The sequence below is a fragment of the Podarcis filfolensis genome (assembly GCF_964270895.1).
Source record: "Podarcis filfolensis genome assembly, chromosome: 10".
NCBI lineage: Eukaryota > Metazoa > Chordata > Lepidosauria > Squamata > Lacertidae > Podarcis > Podarcis filfolensis.
In genome coordinates, this window is record NC_139612.1 from 22,386,732 (window position 1) to 22,411,923 (window position 25,192).

General features: G+C 44.2%; 1 protein-coding gene across 1 annotated transcript in view; it reads right to left on the reverse strand.

The window, feature by feature from the left end:
• Positions 1-11,698: 11,698 nt before the first annotated feature.
• TES (testin LIM domain protein) overlaps positions 11,699-25,192 on the reverse strand; it is a 29,379-nt gene continuing 15,885 nt past the window's right edge. The window contains exons 3-7 of the mRNA XM_083574646.1: positions 23,416-23,668; positions 21,616-21,951; positions 19,035-19,250; positions 17,115-17,273; positions 11,699-13,260 (exon numbers count right to left, since the gene is read on the reverse strand). Coding sequence (XP_083430772.1) covers positions 13,069-13,260; positions 17,115-17,273; positions 19,035-19,250; positions 21,616-21,951; positions 23,416-23,668 — 1,156 coding nt within the window. The 3' untranslated portion in view covers positions 11,699-13,068. The remainder of the gene's footprint in view (positions 13,261-17,114; positions 17,274-19,034; positions 19,251-21,615; positions 21,952-23,415; positions 23,669-25,192) is intronic.

A 25,192-nucleotide genomic window follows, 5' to 3' on the forward strand; every position in this document is an offset into this window, starting at 1 on the left:
AACAAATACACCCTCAAAAAGGCAAATGCCCTGGTCTGCCACCAACTTTGCAGCCAAGTTAAAGGAAGAATAATAAATTACACCTAACATTTTCCTTCCCCACCACAAGTATTATGCTAAATATTCAGTCCCAATTTTAAGAGGACGGATTAATTTATGTCAGGGATGGGGTGGGGGGGACCTGTGGCCCTGCCCTACAGAGGTTGTTGGACTCCCAACTCCCATCAGCCTCAGCCAACATGGTCAACAGTTGTAGTTCAGCAACATCTGGAGTGCCACAGGTTCCCCATCCCTCATTTATGTGCTAAATATAGAACAGTTAAAAGTGAAGAGGGCAGGGGAGGAGGCAGGAGTTCGAGGGAGGGCAGGAGAGAGCGAGTGTGCAAGCAGACACTCACATGGGGCGGGAAGGAGAAAGAATTACGTTGATTACCTCTATTTCTCCCTCCTACCTAGTTGCCAGTTTTCCTCCACTCCCTCCTTCATCATTCCTTGCCATTGAGTTAGTATAGGTTTTTTGGGGAGCCTCCCCCCTTTGTTCTCCCTCTTCAAATTTATTTAAATCATGTGTACCTTAGGGTTACCCACAATCTCTTGATAGTTCTCTCTCATGGTGGTGCAAGTATAGCTCTAGAAGCATGAGTAAATGAAGACTCAAATCAGTACAGGAATGTAATATCAACAACTTTGTAGGTTTAGGAAAGATTGGGAGGGAAATATTAAATAAGCAAGTAAGTTAGAATATCAAGAATTCTAACCCCCCCGGGGGGGTGTCAAATCAAGTTTCGTTTCTAAAGTACAGAGAACTTATCACTAGCTTCAGCACCACATTCTTCAGCTCCTAAACGTTTTCCTGGTATTTCAAATTACGGAATAATTCGTTTAGATGTGACAGTGATTAAATACCACCTTTAGCCTGTTTTCCTGTGCTCTACATTGGCATGTTAAGAATACGTTGCTGTGTGGGAAGCCAAACCTCATCTGTATATAAAAGATGCTATATTTACATGCTTCTTAAATTAAGAACATGGCCTTCTCTCCTTTGCTCCCATGGCAGTAAATTCATATAATGAAATTATGGGAAATAAAATTAATGTACGAGCCAGTGTGAACTGGGCTGCAGAGCTGAACTCTTGACTTTCAGATCAATTGGAACAAGATATTCTCTAACAGTACGTTTCACATCCGCAAAGTACCACCATCTCTTTCTTCTACTGCACGGATGGGAAACCTGGGGCTAGCCAGATGTTGCAAGACTACAGCTCCCATCATCCAGGACCATTTCCTATGGTGGCTGGGGCTGATGGGAATTTGCAGTTCAACAATATTTTGGTGCCACTGAGCCACTTCAGAACATAGATGTGAGGAAGGGCCACTTTTTCAGTCCAAATGTCACATACATTCCATTTGTAGGGGAGCAAGCCATAATGATCAAAGAAAATCACAACTCCAATGCATTCTTATATGGTAATATGAACACAGTCTACATAAGGGGTATGGGATGTTCTATTGTTCTATTTCCTTGGCCTTTATTTTCATTTTCTCCCATTGCCCACACCAGTAACTATTTTGTGAATACAGAAAGTATGTGCAATTTATTACATGACCGCAAAGGGCGTGGTCTGCAGTGCTATCTATTAACAGCATTGGGCTGGCTTGCTGCAAGAACACCTGTTAGACTAGGGAGTCAGGGCAGAATCTATTGTGCAGTCATATTTTAGTTGTACAAAGAAGGTACGTTTTCATTCTTGCCAGATTTGGTCATAATGGCGATGATTCACCTATCTATTTAGAAAAGGAAAAACTGATTCATCCTTTATCATGGAGCCTGACAGCTGGCAAATGATTCCCTGCTCCCCCGAATCAGACTTTTCAAAATTTATTTAGAGTAATCAGAAAGGAACCATCTGTTTGGTGACCTTTTCTGCTGGTGAAATTACTGTTGGCATCAGAAAATTGAACAGACCGAAGCAAAAATGTAGACAAGAGTCTGTTCCACTTGGCAGTGTGAACTGGCCATGGTTTGCAAGTCTGCAGAAGTCGATCCTGTCTTATTCATATCCTATCTGTGCCGAATCTATGGAGGATTCCTTTGCTGCAAGCATCTTGAGTTCCGTCCACCCCAGAAATGGGACACTGTAGTGTTGTCAAATGCCCACCATTTGAAGCCCTTGTTGTAGAGCAAATCACGAGAAAGATTTAACACATCATATCCTATGAGGCAAAAAACAGTAAACAATCATGCCACATTACATTGCTCCTTGTGAAAATGGGGTTGGGGCAAAAAAGAATTTTCAAGGACAAGATGGGAATGCTGAAATCATTTCAAGGACAGCCATCTACAAAGGCCAAGAAGCAAATGTGAATGACAGAGCTAAGAAGCTGTCCAAGTACATTCAGGGATTACAGACTGATTGCTTAATGAGAAAGGAGCTAAAAGAATTTAGTTGTGGCTAAGAATAAACTGCCCAGAAATCATTAACTCCTCAGTGCTTTATAAACCAGTGAGAGCACAAAATTGGTGGCTGGACTCAAAGATGTATTTAATGAACTAAGGTAAAGGTAAAGGGACCCCCTGATCATTAGGTCCAGTCGTGACCGACTCTGGGGTTGCGCGCTCATCTTGCTCTATAGGCCGAGGGAGCCGGCGTTTGTCCGCAGAAAGCTTCCGGGTCATGTGGCCAGCATGACTAAGCTGCTTCTGGCGAACCAGAGCAGCGCACGGAAACGCTTTTACCTTCCTGCCAGAGCGGTACCTATTTATCTACTTGCACTTTGATGTACTTTCGAACTGCTAGGTTGGCAGGAGCAGGGACCAAGCAACGGGAGCTCACCCCGTCATGGGGATTTGAACCTCTGACCTTCTGATCGGCTAGTCCTAGGCTCTGTGGTTTAACCCACAGCGCCACCCGCGTCCCAAGCGCCACCCGCGTCCCCTAGTGGGACCTAATATTGCATCCTTCCCATTTTTTTTTTATTAGGCAGTAAGTTTGGGGCCATCTCAAGACACAAAAATTGCTACCTATGCCTCTGGTTATAACCAAAGGTGGGGCAATTTCATTTGTGATGAAAACAATGCATAATAAAACCAGGTGAGATTTATTGTCCATGAATCTGAATGCTTTATACTTCTCCGATGCTAGGAAGTTGTGGATCCAGATTCTCAAATTGCTCATTTGTGCCAGAGGAAGATAAGTTATCATGACAAGGAGATGCTTCAGAGGCCTACAAGATGTGAAGGTGTCCCAGGGAGCTGTTTCAGAGATTCCCATTTCACAGAAGCTGTCAATGTTGCAGATTATGTGAGCTTTCAGCAATATCAGACTGACCTTATCTGTGAATCATTTGTCTGGAATCTGGGTTATTTGGGTGGTGTTGTCAGAGATGGGGTTGAATACTTTATTGACTGGGTTAAGTTGGAAGGGAAAAATCCTCCTCCCTTTTGATAATAAACTCTAAGAAACAAGATTTCTATAAACAAATAACGTATCCATGTTAACGGTATCCCTGTTTAGGGAGGCTAAATGTAGACAGGTAAACATCTGTTTGCAAATATAGAGATCTCAATTGTACACTGGATGTCAGTAAAACCCTATATATCATGCAACTCTGTGGGATTTTGTTGGCTTCAGTATGCTATTCCACTCATGCCAGTCCTACCAAGAATTAGACTTCATTTTTTTTCCATGAAAAAGGATTACTTGATTCTGTTTTTGCGTGTGTGCTTTATTGAACACTCTCACACATATACAAATCTAACTTGTTTCTATATAATATTACATGCTATAGGTAAAACGACACGTTCCACTGCATTTCCCCAACAGGATATTTTGCTGGCAGAAGTCACACCATGGTTAAAACTATCAGAACTGCCTGGGCAATTTCGGAGACCCAGCAGTTCAAACTCCAGCAGGGTTTAACCAGGTTTGAACCTCCAGCGGTTGCAAGGAGCAGCTGAAGAGCAGAAGCAGCCATGTTGGTTCATGAGGAGAAGAAAGAAATCCCATATCCACATTTATTAGCACATGATGTGAAATACTTCTGCTGGGGACCTTGAAGAGCAGATGCCAGCCCAAGTTAGACAATACTGGGCTGGTTTGACAAATAGTAGGGTGCTACATCTCTCCCAGTCAGCCTTCAGCCAACCTCCTCAAGATGGATCTCAGACTTTGTTCTTTCCTTTCTTCTTCTCAGCAAAAAAGAAAGAAAGAAAGAAAGAAAGAAAGAAAGAAAGAAAGAAAGAAAGAAAGAAAAGGTAAAGGACACCTGGACGTTTAAGTCCTGTCAAAAGGGACTATGGGGTTGCGGCGCTCACCTTGCTTTCAGGCTGAGGGAACCGGCGTTTGTCCACAGACAGCTTTTCGGGTCACGCGGCCAGCATGACTAAACCTCTTCTGGCACAACGGGACATTGTGACAAAAACCAGAGCACACGGAAGTGCCGTTTACCTTCCCACCGCAGTGGTGCCTATTTATCTACTTGCACTGGTTTGCTTTCAAACTGCTCGGTTAGCAGGAACTGGGACAGAACAACAGGACCTCACCCCATTGCGGGGATTTGAACTGCCAACCTCCCAATCAGCAAGCCCAAGAGGCTCAGTGGTTTAGACCACAGCGCCACCCACATCTTCTGAGCACATCTTGCTAAAAACACTCTTTTCCTGTCACCTCACACCCATTTACCCTGGCAGCATCTGTCTGCCCAGGCTCAAGATTCCTCTTACATGGGCCATCAACACCTTTTGTCATGGTAAGGCCTCTGGGACTCACAACAATATTTATTATGAATGTTGTGTTCTCATTTTGTATTTTTCTGTTGTGGACCGTCCTGTGATCTTTGGATGAAGGGTGGTGTACAAATTTAATAAAAAGTAAATAAATAAATAAATAAATAAATGCTTTTCAAAAAGCTCATTAGTGCAAAAAGATGCCACATGATGCTATGTTCCTTTGCCCATACAACTTTGGAACTGGCTTCCAAACCTCATTATTGCACAGGAGATGCAATCGCCACCTATATGAAACTTGGGTGGGGGGAGCATTCATCATTTGGAAAAAAAGATGTACTTTGTTGAAATGCTTGCTCAGATTTCTATGCGTATTGAGGAGTAGCCCAGAGACTCTGGGCTTCAGATGAGTCATTCCCCTTATCGGGTGCCTAGACAAACACTGAAGGAAAGGGTGTGATTGGAATAGGTATCTATCAGGGGGAAGCAGGTTAGTTTGTTAAGACATTTTAACACAGGGGTATGAGCACAGGAAAGATAAGATATTGGCAAAGAAAAGTAACAAAAATGCAGGCCAATGTTTTGAGTGGACACGACTCTTTGTGTATGCTTCTCTATGCAAAATAACGGCCTGAAAACAAACTTGAGGCAAACGTCTCTCCCTTGTTGGGTCACATTATCCTAGACCAGCGGTTCTCAACCTGTGGGTCCCCAGATGTTGTTGGACTACAACTCCCATCATCCCTGAGCTCTGGCCTTGCTAGCTAGGGGTGATGGGAGTTGTAGTTCAACAACATCTGGGGACCCACAGGTTGAGAAAGGCTGGCCTAGACATTCACCAGTTTTCAGTGGAGGCTGTCCATTAGTGCGAAAGCAGCATCACCAGCCTGCCTTCTTAGTAACAGCCAGGCTAGGGGTGGCAGTGGCTATCAGCTTCCTCTTTAGCTTCAGTGTTGCCGTTTGTAGAAGTAATTGAGGAAGAGGCTGAGTTGAGGACAATTAATCGGCTCTGCCTGTCATTGGCTCTGAATTGACCCACCCTTGGCCTCCCTGTTTTCTGCCTCCCCGGACCCAGTGAGCACCAGCCTTCACTTCCAGTTTTGCAGACACATAAAATAATACATTTAAGCATGACAGAATCCAAATGTACCTCTCTTCACTTGCAGTCCATGCTGTCAGTGCAATCAATAATAATAATAATAATAATAATAATAATAATAATAATAATATATTATTATTATTATTATTATTATTATTTATACACCGCCCATCTGGCTGGGTTTCCCCAGCCACTCTGGGTGGCTTCCAACTGAATATTAAAAACAATACAGCATCAGACATTAAAAACTTCCCTAAACAGGGCCGCCTTCAGTTGTCTTTTAAAAGTAAAATAGTTGTTTATTGCCTTGACATGTGCTGGGAGGGCGTTCCACAGGGCAGGCGCCACTACGAAGAAGGCCCTCTGCCTGGTGCCCTGTAACCTCACTCGTAGTGAGGGAACTGCCAGAAGGCCCTCAGCGCTGGACCTCAGTGTCCGGGCAGAACGATGGGGGAGGAGATGCTTCTTCAGGTATACAGGACCGAGGCTGTTTAGGGCTTTAAAGGACAGCACCAACACTTTGAATTGTGCTCGGAAACGTACAACGGAATCTTCTGCCAAGTAAAAAAGGGTGCACCAGTCCCATCTATAACTTCCCAAAGGGAGAAATTACCAACAGAGTGATCAATTCAAGTGAAGAAAGTTGATTACTCCTTTTTTTCACTGTGATACATACAGTAGGTTTTAGAAGAGCCAGATGCACAGTCCAGGCCTAGCAAAGTATGAAGGAATTCATGAAAGTTCAAGTGATCAGTTCTCAACATGATGACCTCTGCTAGGCTTTATCGTCGTCTTGTGATGGTGTCATGCTGTTTTAATATTTCACTGTAGTAAACTTTTTAGTTGACTAATAACCTGAATTATATATGAAAAAGTAAGTTCCTACCACTGAATTTATATATGAAAATATGCTAAGTAAGGGTTAAGAATCATTTTGACCCACAGTTAGGTCAATACATACCACATTCCTCTAGTAGGCTGTTTTGTCTCACAAGGAATATCGTTTATTATTAAGGACACTGAGGACCACACAGCATTCGAAAGATATCAACTATTAAATTCAACAGGACTCACTTCTGAGTAGATGTGGACTGTGCTGTAAGTTATCCAAAATATTTTCTACTTTTATCCTTTGCTTTACTGCAATCCATAGCAATAAAGATATTTGGTCGCAAATGTATTTTAGATTTCTAGTATGTCATGAACTATGATTTCCTGAAATGTTTTTAAAGCTACATTCTCATATTGACTACCAAGCTGCTGGCAGCATTCTGAAACCACTTATGTTCATGTTGAGCACAAAACTGGGGGTTTCTATTTTTACAAAAGCTGTGTGCCACCCCTACTCACTGCTGAGTGATAGCAGGATCCTAGAGGGGTCTGTGTTCCTTTGGAGAACTGAGATACGGCAGAAATATGGTTTATTCACCTATTTACACCTTCAATCTGCATGGAGGGAGACGAGATCTTACAGCATGGTCATTTCAAGACGGGCTTGTACTCCACAGCAGCACAACCAGCCTTCAGCCAGCCTTCTCAAGATGGATCCCAGTCTTCCTTCTACTTCCCAGAACACCCTGCTGAAAACTTTCTTCCCCTGTCACCTCACACCCAGTTACCCTGACAATCTTCCAAACTCCCATTCTCTGTTCACACCTCAGGGCAAGGGGGTGGGGCGGGGGAAGAACAGTTCTCTTGCATTGCCAATGACTTTCATTGGCCCTGTGTTGTTTCTTAATGGCCCTAGCTTAGCCAGGTCATTTTGCATAGGCAAGGCTAGCCTAGGAATCCCTTGGAAGCTTGTATTTCTCCTTTCATGTTCCAAATAATCAAAATCCTAGGCATTTATTTATTAATTTCTAGGGTTTAGGGGGAGTCCTCCCCAGTCTGTAACACTATTTAGTATAGTGGTACCTCGGGTTAAAAGCAGAGACATCACCTTGCCAACAAAGATCCGTATAGTTAAAGCTATGGTTTTCCCAGTAGTGATGTATGGAAGTGAGAGCTGGACCATAAAGAGGGCTGATCGCCAAAGAATTGATGCTTTTGAATTATGGTGCTGGAGGAGACTCTTGAGAGTCCCATGGACTGCAAGAAGATCAAACCTCTCCATTCTGAAGGAAATCAGCCCTGAGTGCTCACTGGAAGGACAGATCCTGAAGCTGAGGCTCCAATACTTTGGCCACCTCATGAGAAGAGAAGACACCCTGGAAAAGACCCTGATGTTGGGAAAGATGGAGGGCACAAGGAGAAGGGGACGACAGAGGACGAGATGGTTGGATAGTGTTCTCGAAGCTACCAGCATGAGTTTGACCAAAGTGTGGGAGGCAGTGGAAGACAGAAGTGCCTGGCGTGCTCTGGTCCATGGGGTCACGAAGAGTCAGACACGACTAAATGACTAAACAACAACAAACCTCGGGTTAAGAACTTAATTCATTCCAGAGGTCCGTTCTTAACCTGAAACTGTTCTTAACCTGATGTACCACTTTAGCTAATGGGGCCTCCTGCTGCTGCCGCGCCGCCAGAGCATGAGTTCTGTTCTCATCGCACCTTGTTTCATCTTGCAGCTAATGACGTCCGTTGTAAAGGTTCAGTTTTATTACTATTCCAGTTTACCAGAGCCAGGCGATACAAGGCTCCAAAAAGTGAAGGAGGGTAGCACCCACCCAAATGTGCCCATGAGCCTAAAAGGGTTGGGGAACCGTGGGGTAGGTAGGTTCTGCATTTTGTATAGCTTGTAGTTTTCCAACACTTGGCTCTTTGCAGAGCCTCATGAAGTACTAATCCGAGGATGTATTACAGTGGGAGATCAAGTAGGAGCGTGTTTAAAGATGTGAGGTCCATACTACACTCATATCCCATTGTTTTACCACATTAGTCTATGGATAGTGTTTGAAAGCAATTTGAAACTATATTAATTTGGATTGGGGCTTTTATGCAAATGATTTGGCAAGCAGAAAAACCATCCCGAGTGTTCACAGTTTTCTTCATGGCTATTTAATACAACTCTTCCCACCCACCCTCCTCAAAGGAGTATTTACATTTTGGTGCCTTCTAAGCAACAAGACCTTTACAACTATACAACAGCCCAACCCTCGATATAAGAGACACAGTGTATTCTTGAAATATGTACTAGTGTACATTTTGTTACCATACAAGGCTGCTCTGCATTCTTGCTGGTAACCTTTTATTGCCTCCTAAGTTTTTCAGAGCTCTGCCAAACATCTTGAACTTCACGGAATGATTACAAAGCTTCGTAAATATAAGCTTCACATTGTGCTTTGCCATTCTGTGCTTGAAATTACACCAAGTATTTAAAGGAGAGGCAGGAATTCTCTTTAATTTGGTGGTCAGGAAATGGGTTAGTATGTTAGTGGAGTTTTTAAATATTTTTTTCCCATAGAGGTATTAAAAAAAATACATTGTTGTTACCACCTCTCTGTTAAAAATACTTCAGCTACAAAATTAAAGGATCTGCATTTGAATCCCTCTTCTATGGAACACTTTGCCTTCTGACATCTGCACCTGTCTCTTACCATCTGCTCCCTGCAGTGGTTTAAAAAGTACAGTGGTACCTTGGTTTAAGAACAGCTTAGTTTATGAACAACTTGGATTAAGAACGCTGCAAACCCGGAAGCAGGAGTTTTGGTTTGTGAACTTTGCCGAACATGTTTCGCTTCCTGTTGAGTGTGTTCCATTTGTAAATTGAGTCCCCCGGTGCTATGGGAAAGCACGCCTTGGTTTAAGAACGCTTTGGTTTAAGAATGGACTTCAGGAACGAATTAAGTCCGTAAACCAATATACCACTGTATCTGAAAAAAGACAAGTCTTCTTCTGATGCCCTGACCTCTAATCTCTTTGTTAGGAGTGAGCCAGCAGTAAATCACACTGTGCAAGTTGGAGTTAGTCCAAATAGCTCAGTCAGTAAACTTTTAATCTCAGGATTGTAGGGGCAAAAGATTCCTGCATTGCAGGGGGTTGGACGAGATGATCCTTGTGGTCCCTTCCAACTCTACAATTCTAGGATTCTAACTCTTTATTAGCAACAACAAGATCTGCATTGGAGTGTCAGGCCAAATGAGTACAGCCATTAATCTCCAATAGGTCTTGCCCTCATGAAGCAGTTTCTGAGACTGAAGGTCCCCGCCTCTGAAATGCCGCTTACGTTCCCTTCTCTCTAGGGTTTCCCCCACCAAGCAATCAGAGACTGTCCCTGTATGTGGCCAACCTCTTCTTCTACCCTTTTCATGCCTTTTCTGGTTCTGGGAGACAAGGGGGAAGGGGAGCTTGTCAGATTGGGAGGGGAAAGACACCTCAGCCTCTTCACAAGCCTGACCCACCTATGCTTCATGGTCTCTCTCCTCCCACCCTCTTGCTTCTGCCTCTGAATCTGGACTTGTTTCTTCCACAGACTCTCCCAGCTCAAGCATCTGACACCTCCTCTTCACGGTCTTTTCCTCCTTCTTCCTCGGACTACTCATCCTTGTCCCACCACCACTCCCTGGGCTCTGAGCCTTCTTCCCCTGGTGGTTTTCCCTCCATTCTTCTGCATCCAGCCAATCCTTTGCTTTCATGTCCCTTCCCTCTTTGCTTATGACCTGCATGAGTGGCTCCCAAACTTTGAAAGCCACGGACCGCTTGAAAATTTCTGAGGGTCTTTGCGGACTGCTTGATTTCTCTGCCTGTTGTAATGCACAGTGCTAGGTGCTGTGAGGTGCTTTTTATTGCTCCTTTTATTTCTCATAAACTGCTATTTATTTCTTGTTTATTGTATTTCAGACACTTCAAGTTACAGACGCTTCAGGTTACAGACTCCGCTAACGCAGAAATAGCACCTCGGGTTAAGAACTTTGCTTCAGGATGAGAACAGAAATCGCGCGGCAGCAGCTGGAGGCCCCATTAGCTAAAGTGGTACTCAGGTTAAGAACAGTTTCAGGTTAAGAACGGACCTCCAGAACGAATTAAGTTCTTAACCAGAGGTACCACTGTAGTCATTTAGCATCTTTTGCCCAGTGTGCTTTTCTGGATGAAAAGGTTTCATCAAGCTTTTCTTAACAGAATTAAGTAGTTGTGAGTCTGGCGTATCTTGGGATAAATTACACCTGAGGCCTTAGCTCCTTTGAACTATAAAAGCTACTTTTACCTTTTGTTCCCGGAAAGCTTGCAAAAGAAGAGCCTAATCTTATTGTTAGCTTCTAAGTGCCTAGGTTTTCAGACGAATCTCCTGCAAGCACAAAGGAATGCAAAAATAATTCTTGCATTGTTAGCTGTTCAGAAAAATAATCGCACCTTGTTTCCTCTTGCAGCCAACGACGTCCATTGTAAAGGTTCCATTTTTATTACTATTCCATTTTACCAGAGCCAGGTGATACAAGGGTCCAAAAAGTGCTATCGTTTGAGCAAGGTGAAGTCTCTGGTTTTGTTTTGGGTTCCCCCCCACAACAAAAGTAAGAGAACTCTGCATGCATGTAGGACCCTCACCTCTTGGTAGATGTGTGAAGCACCACGCCTGGTGCGAGAAGAACATGGGAAACCTACTAGGTATTTCTATTTCTGAATATATGTATTAAAACTATTGAATCATTGCCATGGGCCACATTTGCTAACACCACATACCCCCGAAGAGATTTTAATGCAAAGCTTCAAGAAATAAATTTACAGAGCTAAGAGTCTAATGCCCAGTTTTATCCAGACAGACCATTAAGCACTTAAATCTATGGAAGAGAAAATACCATTTTCTTCGCAACTGTATTATTGAAAGCGTCAAATTGGTCAGACAGCACTTATTTTTTGTCTTTGAAACTATCACCCCCTTCTGGAATAGCCTTGTCATTACAGTCACCAAGAGGCAAACGAAAGATTTCAAGCTAGCAAACGGTTTGGTAAAAGTTTTATTTGAGAGCATGAATATAAGTTTACACATTTCTTTAGTCTTAGAAGAGCTGAATGGAAAGAGTTTGCATAGTTTACAAAGCCAAGAGCCCACATTCCTTTGCTGTGTACCTTCTTACATTCGTTATAAAGAAATTTCAGCATCGCAATAACTGTACTAGCTTGCAAGCTGCCTTATACAAAATTAAACCCATTAGCCTATATACCGTACTGTTTGCTCCAGGGGTTGGCAACCTGTGGTCTCCAGGTGTAGCTGCCCTGTATTAGAAATCTCATTCATGTGCAGAGGCACTGGCAAATTTAAATCTTTCCTATTGCCTATAATTCTGGACAATACATAAAATGAAGAGACAAAATGGACACACTTGATAACAAGCTTGATTGGAAGAGGACAGAGAAAGAGGCACAGAAACTTCAGATTAATAGAGAGCAAGTCACATTCTAAGCACCAAAAAGTCCACAGCTGCTTTTTTAAAAAACAAAACAGTTTAAACCTAACAAAGAAGGGAAAGTGTTTTAATGCAAATATTAAAGGTTGGAGCCAAAGTTTTGGGGGCATTTGCTTAAGCTGCTCGGTGGAAGCAGGAAGGCTTAAAAATATTTATTTCTGCCTAATTATGTTTGAGGGCTGCTGTACAGAATCAGCAGGCTAACAAATATGATCTGTGGTTGGACTTGTAACGCTTCAGGCTGACAGTGAGGAATTCAGATGTTTGAATGCTACTTTACACATTCAAAATCTCACCTCAGATATGAAGCAAGCATGCCAGGAAAAGGATTCTAGCTTAGCATTCCCCCCATATATTGTGGTATTTGTGAGATTTTTTGAAATGGTAGAACCCAAAACATGTGGCCTTCTATTTGTTGCTAGACTCCAACTCCCATCCGCTCCAGACAGCATAGCCAATGGTCAGGGATGAAAGGAGTTGTAGTCCAGCAACATCTGGAGTAGGGTATAACATTTACAACAGTGTTTCCCAAACTTGAGTCTCCAGCTGTTTTTGGACTACAACTCCCATCATCCTTAGCTAGCAGGAACAGATTTTATTTTTACACAGTTTGTTTTAAAATGTGTATAAAAGAAGACTTTAGAGCATCTAGTCTTTGAAATACACCAGGAATATCAGGCTCCCTATATGTGAGTAACATTTGCAACAACTAGTAACAAAGTAGTAAGAGAAGTGCTGGAAGTACTTAATCGGAAGCTATCAAGTTAGAAATGTTAAAAAAAAAATCTTTGGAATATGCCATTTAATACGTTCAATTTTGTTTAAAAAACGCCCCAATACAGTAGAAATGCAGAGGGTTCTGAAGTAAAGCGAAACTTGGCTTGATCCGGGTTCTCTTCCCATTAGGACATCATCTTTTTCTTACATTCCACCGAGCAGAAAACCATTCCTTCTACCGGCATAAACTTCTGGCCAATGAGACACTTGCTGCAACAGGAGCACAGAAAGCACTCTGTGGTGGCATGCCAGTTGAAATTGTTGTAACTCACACGTTGAACTTCAGGGTCGATAGCATTGTGGCAACCCTGGCAGACCTAGAGAGGAGACGAGAGAAATGAAAAATGTGTTTGTTTCCACCTTTATAAGACAACGAAACTCAGCATATTCAATACAGACGTTATGACTTCGGCTCAGCATTTGAAATTCGCCAGGCGCATTTTGCACCTGGCTATCGGCCACTTAAAAAGCAGAGACATCACCTTGCCAACAAAGGTCCGTATAGTTAAAGCCATGGTTTTCCCAGTAGTGATATATGGAAGTGAGAGCTGGACCATAAAGAGGGCTGATGGCCAAAGAATTGATGCTTTTGAATTATGGTGCTGGAGGAGACTCTTGAGAGTCCCATGGACTGCAAGAAGATCAAACCTCTCCATTCTGAAGGAAATCAGCCCTGAGTGCTCACTGGAAGGACAGATCCTGAAGCTGAGGCTCCAATACTTTGGCCACCTCATGAGAAGAGAAGACTTCCTGGAAAAGACCCTGATGTTGGGGAAGATGGAGGGCACAAGGAGAAGGGGACGACAGAGGACAAGATGGTTGGACAGTGTTCTCGAAGCTACCAGCATGAGTTTGACCAAATTGCGAGAGGCAGTGGAAGACAGGAGTGCTGGTCCATGGGGTCACGAAGTGTCGGACATGACTAAACGACAACAAATTGCCCACTTGTGACCAAGTAAAGATGCCCGGGTGCCAGAATGGTGCCTCCACCACCTAGAGGTACATGCCTGAGGTTCCTTCAACCTTGACTGTTTTCACAGATTGGCAACACATCCTGTAGAATCCTACCTGTTATATTTTATCTGCACAATCACAATGATTTTCAGGAACCAAAAAGTCGCATTGAAAAATATGACTTTCGAGTCGTCTTGCCCCAAAATGACAACTAGGGATTCTGTAACCCTGGTTTAAGGAGTCATTTGGCGCCTAGCTTATATATCCGAGTTTTTAACACTGCTTCAGTTGTAACATAATTTATCACGATGACAACATTACTCAACATCCTTGGTTTCTCCTTTGTGCCTTGAAATTGCCTGTGGAATGTAGAAAAGGCAAAGGCTGAGGACTGGATTTTCCCTCGCAGAAAGGGATTCTCTGCAGGCAGAAAAGGCAAAGCCTATTGTTTGCCCATTCTGTGGATCTGGCCTGTTCTTCCTTGTGGCAAGAGCCGCTATACTGAGTGCTTTCCACAGGCCTCCACTTGGTGGCGATATTGTGCAAAATGCGAACACTGTACTGCGGATTGATGAACCAGCCTGTCTATCCTACAGGTGAGGAGCCGTGAGATGCAAATTCTTACAGTGCTAAAATAAGCACACTGAAAAGTCACAGGGATGGATGCTTCATTGAAGGATCATGAGAGCATAGAGAAAGATATTGATAGTTTACAGAGTTGAACCACCTGTTCATAGAATCATAGAATTGGGAGGGACCACAAAGGCCATCTAGTCCAACCCTCTGCAACTCAGGAACCTTTTGCCCACCTTGGGTCTCGAACCCAGGATCCTGAGATTAAGAGTCTTATGCTCTACCAACTGAACCATCTCATCTCTGCTTACAGGTAAATCTGTACATATATACTGGGTGATAGCCAATGTTAGTCACGCTCAGATCTGACCCACAGAAAGCAATAGACTTAAGTAACTAGTCTAATAAATTTCAGTAGGTCTGTTTTGAGTATTACTTCATTGGATATCCCCCACCAAGTCTCAACAACCCTGCTCTTCCTTTCCAAGCAGTTGTTAATCAGCATGGAATGATTTCTTTTACTATATGGACCTTTGCCAACAAAGGTCCATATAGTAAAAGCTATGATTTTCCCAGTAGTGATGTATGGAAGTGAGAGCTGGACCATAAAGAAGGCTGATCGCCGAAGAATTGATGCTTTTGAATTATGGTGCTGGAGGAGACTCTTGAGAGTCCCATGGACTGCAAGAAGAACAAACCTATCCATTCTTAAGGAAATCAGCCCAAAAGTGCCTGGCGTGCTCTGGTCCATGGGGTCATGAAGAGTCGGACACGACTAAACAACAACAAATGGAATGATTGTGCCCAAAAGAGCTCCCATCTCTCTGGCATGCTAGTTTTATACATGCAAGACTTTGCGCTTCTTGTGTTGCAAGAAGGGTTATTCAATTATGCAAACTTCCCCCTGCAGTGGTACACTCACTGCTTCATCTACTGTGAGAACAAGGCCACCCCTTTTGCAAATTCTTAAATTCTGCACTTCTCTATTTTAATGTGAGTCAGTGAGTGTAAGATTTTTTCCCAAAGTTCTTGGGGGGAAAAGAAATAGATGCCCTGAAGAAACACAAAGAAGTGTTTTCCAGTCAGTTCATTTCAGATAATGGTCAGAACAAGAGGGGAGACAGAGTGTTCTGATGAATAACTGCTCTATCAGTGGGAAAGCTGAATTTAAGAACTACAGATTAAGAAGCACACACAAAAAAGCTAAGCGAAACTACAGACAGAAAACACTCATTAAGAGAAGGGAAAACCAAACAGGAACAATAATAAATAATTAAATAAAGCTACAAAAAGCCACATTGTAAGTAGAACAAAGGAAACCCAGGAACCCGAATGAGGAAGTAATTAACTTTGGACTAACTGGTGCAGATGCTAAACAATGTTTTAAAAACATTTCATTCTTTGACACTGCATTTTAAAGAATAATATTTATAAGACTGCACACTGAGATACTCCCCTGGTGGTCGTGCTGTGTGGACTTCACAAGAAATACAACGGCTGTCCACGATTTTGGACAATGCAGTGAAACTGACAAAAACTTCAGTCTAGAAGATAGCAGGAGAGTCACTGCTCTATGAAAGCATTAGACAAGGACAGTTGCCCCAGGGGTTTTATACCCAAGGTACATTAGGTCTATTCAAATGAAATCAAATCCCAGCCCCCTGTTGTTTTCTGTCTGCATTTATTCAGGCACCAGAGCAAAGTTTGACATGCAGATCTCTAGTACAGTTAGAGCACTGGAAGTCAATAATGATTCCTTTGAATCGAGGGCGAGCAGGTGCAATGAAATACAAACATCATGCTCTCCCACTGGCCTAAACTAGCAATAGTACTTCTGCATTCTGCAGAAATTGCAAGTGATGGAGGAGCATCCCTGGAAGCTCATAAAAAGAGCCATAAAAAAATCCCACCTCTCATGGGAATGATCTGGGAAGAAGACACAGTGGCAGGGTCAACTTTGGTCAAGCAAAGGGATGGTTTACACAAACTGCTCAAAGTGGTCAAGGACAATGCACAAAATCTTTACTTGAAGAGAGGATAGGGCACCTTCATACAAACTTCCCTTCCTTACTAGCGTAATCTCAGTTTCCACCCCCCCCTACTCTGGAACAAACGGGAATAGCTGTGTGTCACCAGCACATTCCTGATATTACCAGTCTTTTTGCCTAAGCTGGCCATTCCCAAGAGTTTGCGTGTAGATGCTGAACAAAACATGTGATAAGAGAGGTGGACCTTGATGGTGAATGAATTGCTTACAGGAAACACTATCAAAGACAAAACACTGGGTGGTATTAAACCTAGTTTGATTTAAGAGTATACATCAATAAACCACCATCCTTAAACATTGACACTAATGAACATTCCTACATTGCAGGGGGTCTGAGCTTAGATGACCCATAAAGTGTCTTCTAACTCTACAATTCTATGACTATGTTAGGTCTATTAATTTCATTAAGTCTACTCCGATTAAAACTTAGCTGACAACCACCAGGCTGGGGTGAGGCATGGATAAGCCAGTAGTTTTTTTTTTATGGATAACAGTGTTTTAAGAAATCACTGTTCTAGGCAAGATATGGGAAAGCACACCTGGGCACATAACTGTACATAGTAGTTACGCGTCGCAGGCAATTCGTGACTCTCTTACCACGGCATGATTCTTCACGTAGCACGGTTTGCAGACAGGCTTTTCGTTTACCATGACGTAGATCTCCCCAGCCAAGACACAGTCGCAGTCAAAGCAGCAGAAGTGTTTCAGATGCCAGCTTTGACCTTCGGCCTGGGTGTACTCATTGCTGAATATAAGCTGAAGGGATACAAGGAAGGGAGGTACACATTCAATACAACCACCCCGGTATTTTGTTCTAGAATGTTTTACAATGCTAAGGAAACACACACTTTCGGGCACATGAAATAGCTCCACTGTGCATTTCAGTCTGTTGCATTCATCGTTCTGTTCCCTGCCCCTTTCACCAGGGCCTCTTGGAGATCTCTGTCAAAAGCAGCGAATGCAAAAAAGCAGAGGTTTGACTCTCCCAGAGAAAAAAGGAATGGCTTGTGGGCTTCCCATGGGTATTCTGTGAGAACAGGATGATGGACTAGATTAAGGTTACCAGACGTCCCTGTTTCCCGGGGACAGTCCCTGGATTTACAAATCAGTCCCTATACAAAATCTATTGAAGTTGAAAAGTGTCCCCGGATTCGTTGAAAAAAATCTGGTAACCTTAGACTAGATGGGCCTCTGGCCTGATGAAGTAGGGATATTACGTCCTTATGAATGCCTTCCAGGTATTGAGAAAATGAGGGTAGTGTACTGTCAGGGGACTGCCATTGGAACAGGGGAGGGAGGCAGGGGGGCCAGTGGGATACAGAGAGCCTCCGAAGGTCCTGAGGAGCAGTTCCTCTTCCAGCGGTGGGAAAAGCCACACCTCCAGTGGAGAAGAGAGGGAAGGGGCCAGCCAAGCGGGGAAAGGGCTCGAGGATGCTGTTGAGCTCGCTGGGCTGGGCAGGAGGGATGCACGCCCCTTCCATTGCCCAGCTTGCGCAGAGGGGTGAAACGCAAAGAGGGGAGGCGGTGGCTTGGGGTACCAAAGTTCTTATGCTGGGGGAGAAGCCGGAAGGAGCCACTCCCGGATTCTGCAAGTGACTAAGACGGACATGAACTTTGTTGGTCTGCACTGTAAATAGTTTGCACAATAAAACCTGTAAAAGACAGGTCGGAGTCCTGCCTGGTTACTCACGAGCAACCACCAACACCATCTGACATGTACGAACAGTGCAAATGGGACACAAAGAAAGAGGCTCCAGGGGTTGTGGCAAACCCTCGACAAGGAGGACCCACAAGCTGAGCTACAGGTAAAAGGAGTTATAGCTCCTGCACAGCTCAGGACTAAGAGATGCTAGCAAAGTGCTCCTGAGCAAAGCTCAGAAAAGAAATATGGGGGTTCATTCAAGCCCACCTCAAAAGGAGAAGCCAGCTTTAGAAGCTGCCAAATTTATTTCCCCTCAGATTAAAAACCAGAGCGGGAGAAGAATGGATGGCTTTCCCATACTCTCTGCTTTGGGTAATGGAGTCATGTCCCTGATGTATACTTTTTAGGGCCAGGTGTTGCCTTTCACCATCATGCCCTGCTTGTTAGTGAAATCCTAATGCTGGGCTAAATGGACAGCAATGGAAGAAGCTGCGTTCTACAGAATCAGGCCACTGGTCTATCTAGTATAATCTATAGCAGTGTTTCTCAAACTTGGGTTGTTGGGACTACAACTCCCATGATCCCTAGCTAGCAGCACCAGTGGTCACAGATGATGGGAGGTGTAGTCCAACAAGAGCTGGGGACCCAAGTTTGAGAAACGCTGGTTTCTACAGGATTTCAGGCAGGGATTTCTCCCAGCTCTTCCTGGAGATGACGGGGATTGAACCTAGCACTTCCCGTGTGGAAAGCAGATGCTCTCCCAGTGAGCTATGGCCCTTCCCTTGGTCTGGTCAAAAGGCAGCAAATCTTTACAGGCAGGTCTTTTCTCCATGGCCTCTTCCATGGATGCAGAGCAGAAGGGGGACCTTGCTTACCTCATCGCAGCCAGCGCAGCGGGGCTTCTCGCTGTCACAGTAGTGTCGGCCGCAGTACAGCTTCCCATTCTTCCAGAAGTAGATCATATCCACAAGAAGCTCACTGCAGGTGCAGCAGACAAAACAAGCCGGATGCCAGAGTTTGTCGTAGCCGGCCCGCTCGGCGTAGACAGCCGGGTCCCCTTCCTTCATGCTCAGTTTGCACCGGAAGCAGCACTGCGAGGAGGTCAAGGGATTTTAAAGTTTATGTATAGAGCTTATCCAGACTTCCACTTACCCCACTGTGCCAGAAGTGCTTTAGTTATGCTGGTCACATGATCCAAAAAGCTGTCTGCAGACAAATGCTGGCTCCCCTGGCCTGAAAGTGAAGATGAGCGCAGCACCCCATAGTCAATTTCGACTGGACTTAACCATCCAGGGGTCCTTTACCTTTTACCTTTACCTACCCCCTGGGAAAACCCAAACTTGACTGCTAAACCGGAGCAAATGTACTGTAATTTAGATTTCTGCAGATTGATGTTTGCTCCAACTCAGTGCTAAAAAGTGGGTTTTCCTAGGGAAAACAGTGAAGGCAAACAGAAAACTGGTCAGATCCATCAGACAAGCCTTTCCACAGCAAAAACTATGGCCAAGGCAGCTCACAAAAAAACCCACATGGGGGGGGGGAGTGGAGGGAACCCAAATGCACAACACGGTTTGTGTCTCATATCGATTTCACATCATTGTGAAATCACCTTTGCATTTTACACATCAGTACATTCAAACAAGGTAAAACAGTGCCTAATATAGGCTTAATGTATGACAAGGAAAGCGCTAAATGAAAACCAACTGCCCCTAGAATAAATACGTAAATTAAAGGTTAGATATACTAGTGCTGCCCTTTCGGGACTCCAAAAGACCACAGCAGCCTGGCTTAAATACAGTCCAGAGGGGGTGGAGTCTTCTCAGCAGTGTGGAGTATTTACAGCCAGCTCCTTCTAACTTAGTCTTATAAGTAATAAGTGGATCAATGCTGTTTATATGGCTTAATATATTCTGCCAACAGTAAGTGAAGCCATGATATGTCTGCCTTTGTATTGATTAGTTTGATTTCAAGCAGAGGCCTTTCCTCGTTAAACTTAATTGGGGGTGCCATCTCCCCCCACCCCCCTTGGCTTCCACTTAGGCTTCCCTCCCTCTTCATCTCGGGAGTTTTCCTTTTCTGTACGGTTCGTCAGTTTTCACCTTGAAAAGAAACCCACAACAAACTGCTTCTTCCAAGAACTAATGGCTCTCATTTAAATATAGCAAGACTCTCCGGCCATCCCAAGAGACAAAAAATATTGATCTTCATGCAGGTACTAAATATAGCATTTTAGATCTCGGTAGAAGCTGCACGACTGTCATGTAGATGATGGAGCAGACTTGCTCCAGATTGAAGGAGAAAACACATGGGTGGAAATTAGGCAGGCTTTGCCTAAGTGTTAAGAAGTAACGTCCCAAGGAGAAGAGCTGTTCAACAGAGAACCCAGCTGGTTCAGGAAATAGCGGGCCCTTCATCACAGGAGAAATTTAAGCAGATGTCGGACATTGCAGGGGGTAGGACTAGAGCACCCTTGGGAGACCCAACTCTACGATTCCATCCTTTCTGGGATGCTGTGACTGCAAGATTCCTTCACTGAGATGTGGGGCATAGTAGATCAGGGTGGCTTGTTGTGGTCCAAGGGATGAACTCTTCCTTGACCAATCCTCCTAGGGTCACACGCCCATGTTGGCTGTGGCCCAAAGTAGGCATGGTCACTAACCAGCCAGATGGGCGGGGTATAAATAATAAAATTATTATTGCACACTCCTGAATGCACACAAGCACACGTGCAGTGCTCAGGTCAGCTGAGAGGTGTGTGCATGCATTACCACTCACTCCCCAGTCGCACCATGACCAACAGGGGGATGGACAGGTTTAAACTGGCTTGCCTACCCTGTGCTGAGTTCCATTTTCTTTTCTTTTTGGAGCCACTGCCAAAATCATCTGGGGTGAGGAGAAACTGCTGGGTGGAGAGGAATCATGCTTCTGAGCTGCAGTTAGCCACCCCTGGCCTAGATGGTGTCTGAGGTCTGTCCCAGCTAGGGAATGCCATGCTTCTAAGTCGGTAGAGCACGAGACTCTTAATCTCGGGGTTGTGGGTTTGAGCCCCACGTTGGGCAAAAGATTCCTGCATTGCAGGGGGTTGGACTAGATGACCCTTGTAGTCCCTTCCAACGCTACAAATTTTATGATTTCCATGTTTCTTTACCCAGGAGTTACCTCCAAGGCCCAGAACAGTCACCTTTTAGCACATACTGTGTTTTTCTTAGTGGAGGACCCAGAGGCTTTTTCCTTCTGCCCCTGTTGCTCTTAGCAGGCTGAAACAGTCAATAGTTTAAAAAGACTAAAATACTTAATAAATAAACCCTGTGCAAAGGATGCTGCAGCGTGAAATACCAGGCTAAAATAATACAAAACCCCATTGTTTTGCTACCCTTTACCGACAGTTCTGCTCCTGTTTGCAGCACACAAGACACACACAGACAAGAAGACAAATATACATATATGCCCACTTACATATTGGGATGCCTTTTGACCAGCCAGTTTGTCTTCCATGGCTCCTACGGTGGCCGGGGTGCCTCTCTCCCCATTAGTCGGGACATCCTTCCCGGCAGCTTTGCCTTCCACTTCGCTCGGCAGCTTGACATCTCCCACCCCGAGAGCCTCGTTCTTGTATTTCTTCACAAACTGCTCCATCTGCTTCACCTCATTAGGACTCAGCTCGTGGCATTTGGACGGATCCTGATCATGTGCGGGCAGCTGCTTGGCCAACTGCTTCTTCCTGTACTGAGCACCTTCCGAGCCAGCCACGGGTTGCTTCTCCTTGGGAAGCATCTGCATATAATGTCTTGCCTAAAGAGTCCAGAGGGATTGCAAGAATTAGTTTATCAGATGCCCTTGGGATTCCTGCTTTTATAAACGGGGAGGGCAGCAGTGGGGAGGAAGGCAACCAAGGGGAGATTAACAGGGCTTAGCAGAAGTTGTTACTCTTCGGCGCGAACAGATACCAAGAAGTGGACAGCGAAACTGAAGGGACGTAACTGGGGCTGAGAGTCAGAAGCTCACTGCAGCCGCATGCTTTACAACAAAAAAACCCCAGCCATTTACTCCGCTGCAGTAACAGCTTGAACAATGTTTAGCTAACACTGAATCTTTTCAGATACTGACATTGCAAGAGCTTTCAGACTGCTAATTGCAATCTTTCTCACAGAGGAAAACCAGCATGTGAGGGTTGGAATTGAGATCGAAGGCTTTTTAGCTTGTTTAAATAACTTAAAATGAAATAAGGTACTGCAAGATATACATGAAAAACTGAAGGAAAACTACTTCTGTACGCTGAAGTCCCCCCTCCCCTTGAAAATCCCTAAAACCCTCTTATGATTACAAAGCTGCACACACATCTCCAGCCTTCTGCTTTAGATCAGCCAGCAAGACACTACATAAACTTGACTCAAGATTGAAACATGCAAGGGGTTGGGCTGGGTGGGGAAGCCCAACAAGGCTATCCAACTATCGCATCTCGATGAGCCATTAATAAACCAAGGGGAGCTTTTCGCTTGGATCCCAGCTCTGAATTCGTTCTGACCATATACAGTAACAGAAATGTGCAAGCTTGAGTGCTTTTCTTCAGCTTTTAAACAATGACATAAATTGTGCAGGTTTTCCAACGCTATGTCCTGTTTCTGGAAGTATTCTTGAAAGGGCTCGTCTGGGAAGTCGTAAATCATCCTAAGTGGTGGCGAACATCTCTAATGCAATGCTTTATCCTAGCCATTAACACGACCTCTTTCCTCCACCTCACCCCTCTTGCTTCCACAATCATCCCATTTCCATTGTGTGGCTATTTTATAGCAATCAGAGACTTGCAAGGGGAGTTGACCACCGGACCCCACTTCATTATGTTTACACGGCTTATAGCAGGAGAACCAGGGGCAGTGGACTACATTTCCTGTCTTGGGCCACTGGCGATGCTATTGAAGGCTGATGGGAATTGGAGGGGTACCAGGCTTACTGAGATAATAATTCCATTTAAATTTTCCTGTTGTTTTACATCAAAATATGGCCCCAATCCTGGGTGTTCTATACACTCCAATCCACCCCTCCTTCAGTTTAAAGCAGGATTTCCCAAACTTGGGTCTCCAGCTGTTTTTTGGACTACAGTTCCCATCATCCCTGATCACTGGTCCTGCTAACCAGGGATGATGGGAGCTGTAGTCAAAAAAAAACCATTTGGAGACCTAAGTTTGGGAAACCCTGGTTAAAAGGATACCTTCTAGTTTTCACAAAAGCTTCCAAGACTGTATCACGATAGCTCACCAGGGTTTGATTCTGAACGGGAGGTGCCCATTCGTAAGTCACAGTATTGATGGACACGTTCTTCTTGGCAGCCACTGGATTAGTCAGTATCATAACATTGCGCTTGTACATAGGGATCCCATCCGATTTCAGCTTTGCAATGAGGGTTGTATATTTTGTATCCTCAAAGAGCTTCCCCACTTTGCGGTCGTCCTCGTTACTAGTGGGAACATCATGCTCCTCCTGCCCACACTTGCAGTTTCGACATATTTTCCTAGCGATTCAAGAGAAAAGCACTGATTAGGCCATGTTCATATAAGTAAACAGAAACTGAGTGATAGCCTGCTTTAGATATCATTCAGGAGGGCATAACCATAATTCTGTGAAAGTGTAGACTCAAGGAGAGGAAACCACAGCTGCTTTGCTTCTCTAGGCAAATGCTGAGCTGTAAACAAAGAACTGACCTTGGTTGCAACTCACAACTGTCTGGAGCGAGACAAACCACAAGCCCATGTTCTGATGATGTGCTAAGCCAAACCATGGCTTAGCTCACAGAAGCAGCAAGACCAGAGAGGAGAAGCAAAAGGGCTGCAATCTCTTCTCTTGGCTGAATGCTACATGCAAACTGGGTCACTGTCTGTGCTTAGAAGTAATTGCCTCAACTGTCCCTTCCCTGCTGAAAATGGAGCTTAGTGAAGTCACATGATGAATACGACTGATTCCTTTGCTGTTTCATTTCCTAGGAAATAGCCCTTTTCTCTGTGGGACAGAAGAGCATTCTGGGAAGGTGGGCAGCAGCATCAATATTACTCTGGTAACATTGATGTGAACAAGCAGCTCAACAGTGTGCTGTCCTTTGTTTTCATGAATACATTTTCCTCTTCCCTCATTAGTATAAATAATCTGGGAGCAAAAGGGGCAGATTAATATCCTATATTCAGTAGCAGTTTTATAGTTTTAAGACTATGGACCGAATGCTCTTATGCTGCTGCCTCTTTATAGAACAATATGCACTACAGTACTTCACTTACTTACATATTTGGGAAGCCCAACCCTGCTGTGTTTGGGGCCCTGGACTTCTGCCCTGGAGATCTACCCTGATGGCCTCAACACCTTTCTTTCCTCTTGACTTCCTCAAGGTGGTGCATGTGGGTCTCTCATCACCCAATTTAGCCTCTCAACCACTCAGAGACACAGAGAGACTGACTGGGCCATGGCCACCCAGTTTACTTTGTGGCCAAGTGGCAATTCTATCCTGGGTTTCCCTGGTTCTAGTCCAGCACTCTAACCACGACATCTCTCTGGCTCTTACATTACTAGTGTGGCATGTCATAACTCAGAGACAATACTGAGCTGGATAGATCAGTGGTCTGCTGCTTCAATACAAGATGGACATACCACGTGCGAAGTTTATCCCTCAGGACTCTCTGGAAGAAATCTGCATGGTTGCACAACCAAGGGTCTAGAAACCAAGCTTTATGAGGAATGGCTGAGGGAGTTGGGTATGTTTAGCCTGGTAAAAAGGAGACTAAGAGGAGATATGATAGCCATGTTCAAATATCTAAAGGGTTTGTCACATGGAAGATGGAACAAACTTGCTTTCTCCTGCTTCAGAGGGTAGGATCTGAACCAATTGCTTCATGTTACTGCAGAATATGATCCGGAACCTTGCACTAGATGTGCCAAGGTCACATGCAATAAGAGACTATCATAGCCATAGTTTTTACATAGTGGCAATATGAATTTTCCGGCAGGTATGTCAAGAATGCTCCAGTGTAACAGATTTCCACTCACAGCT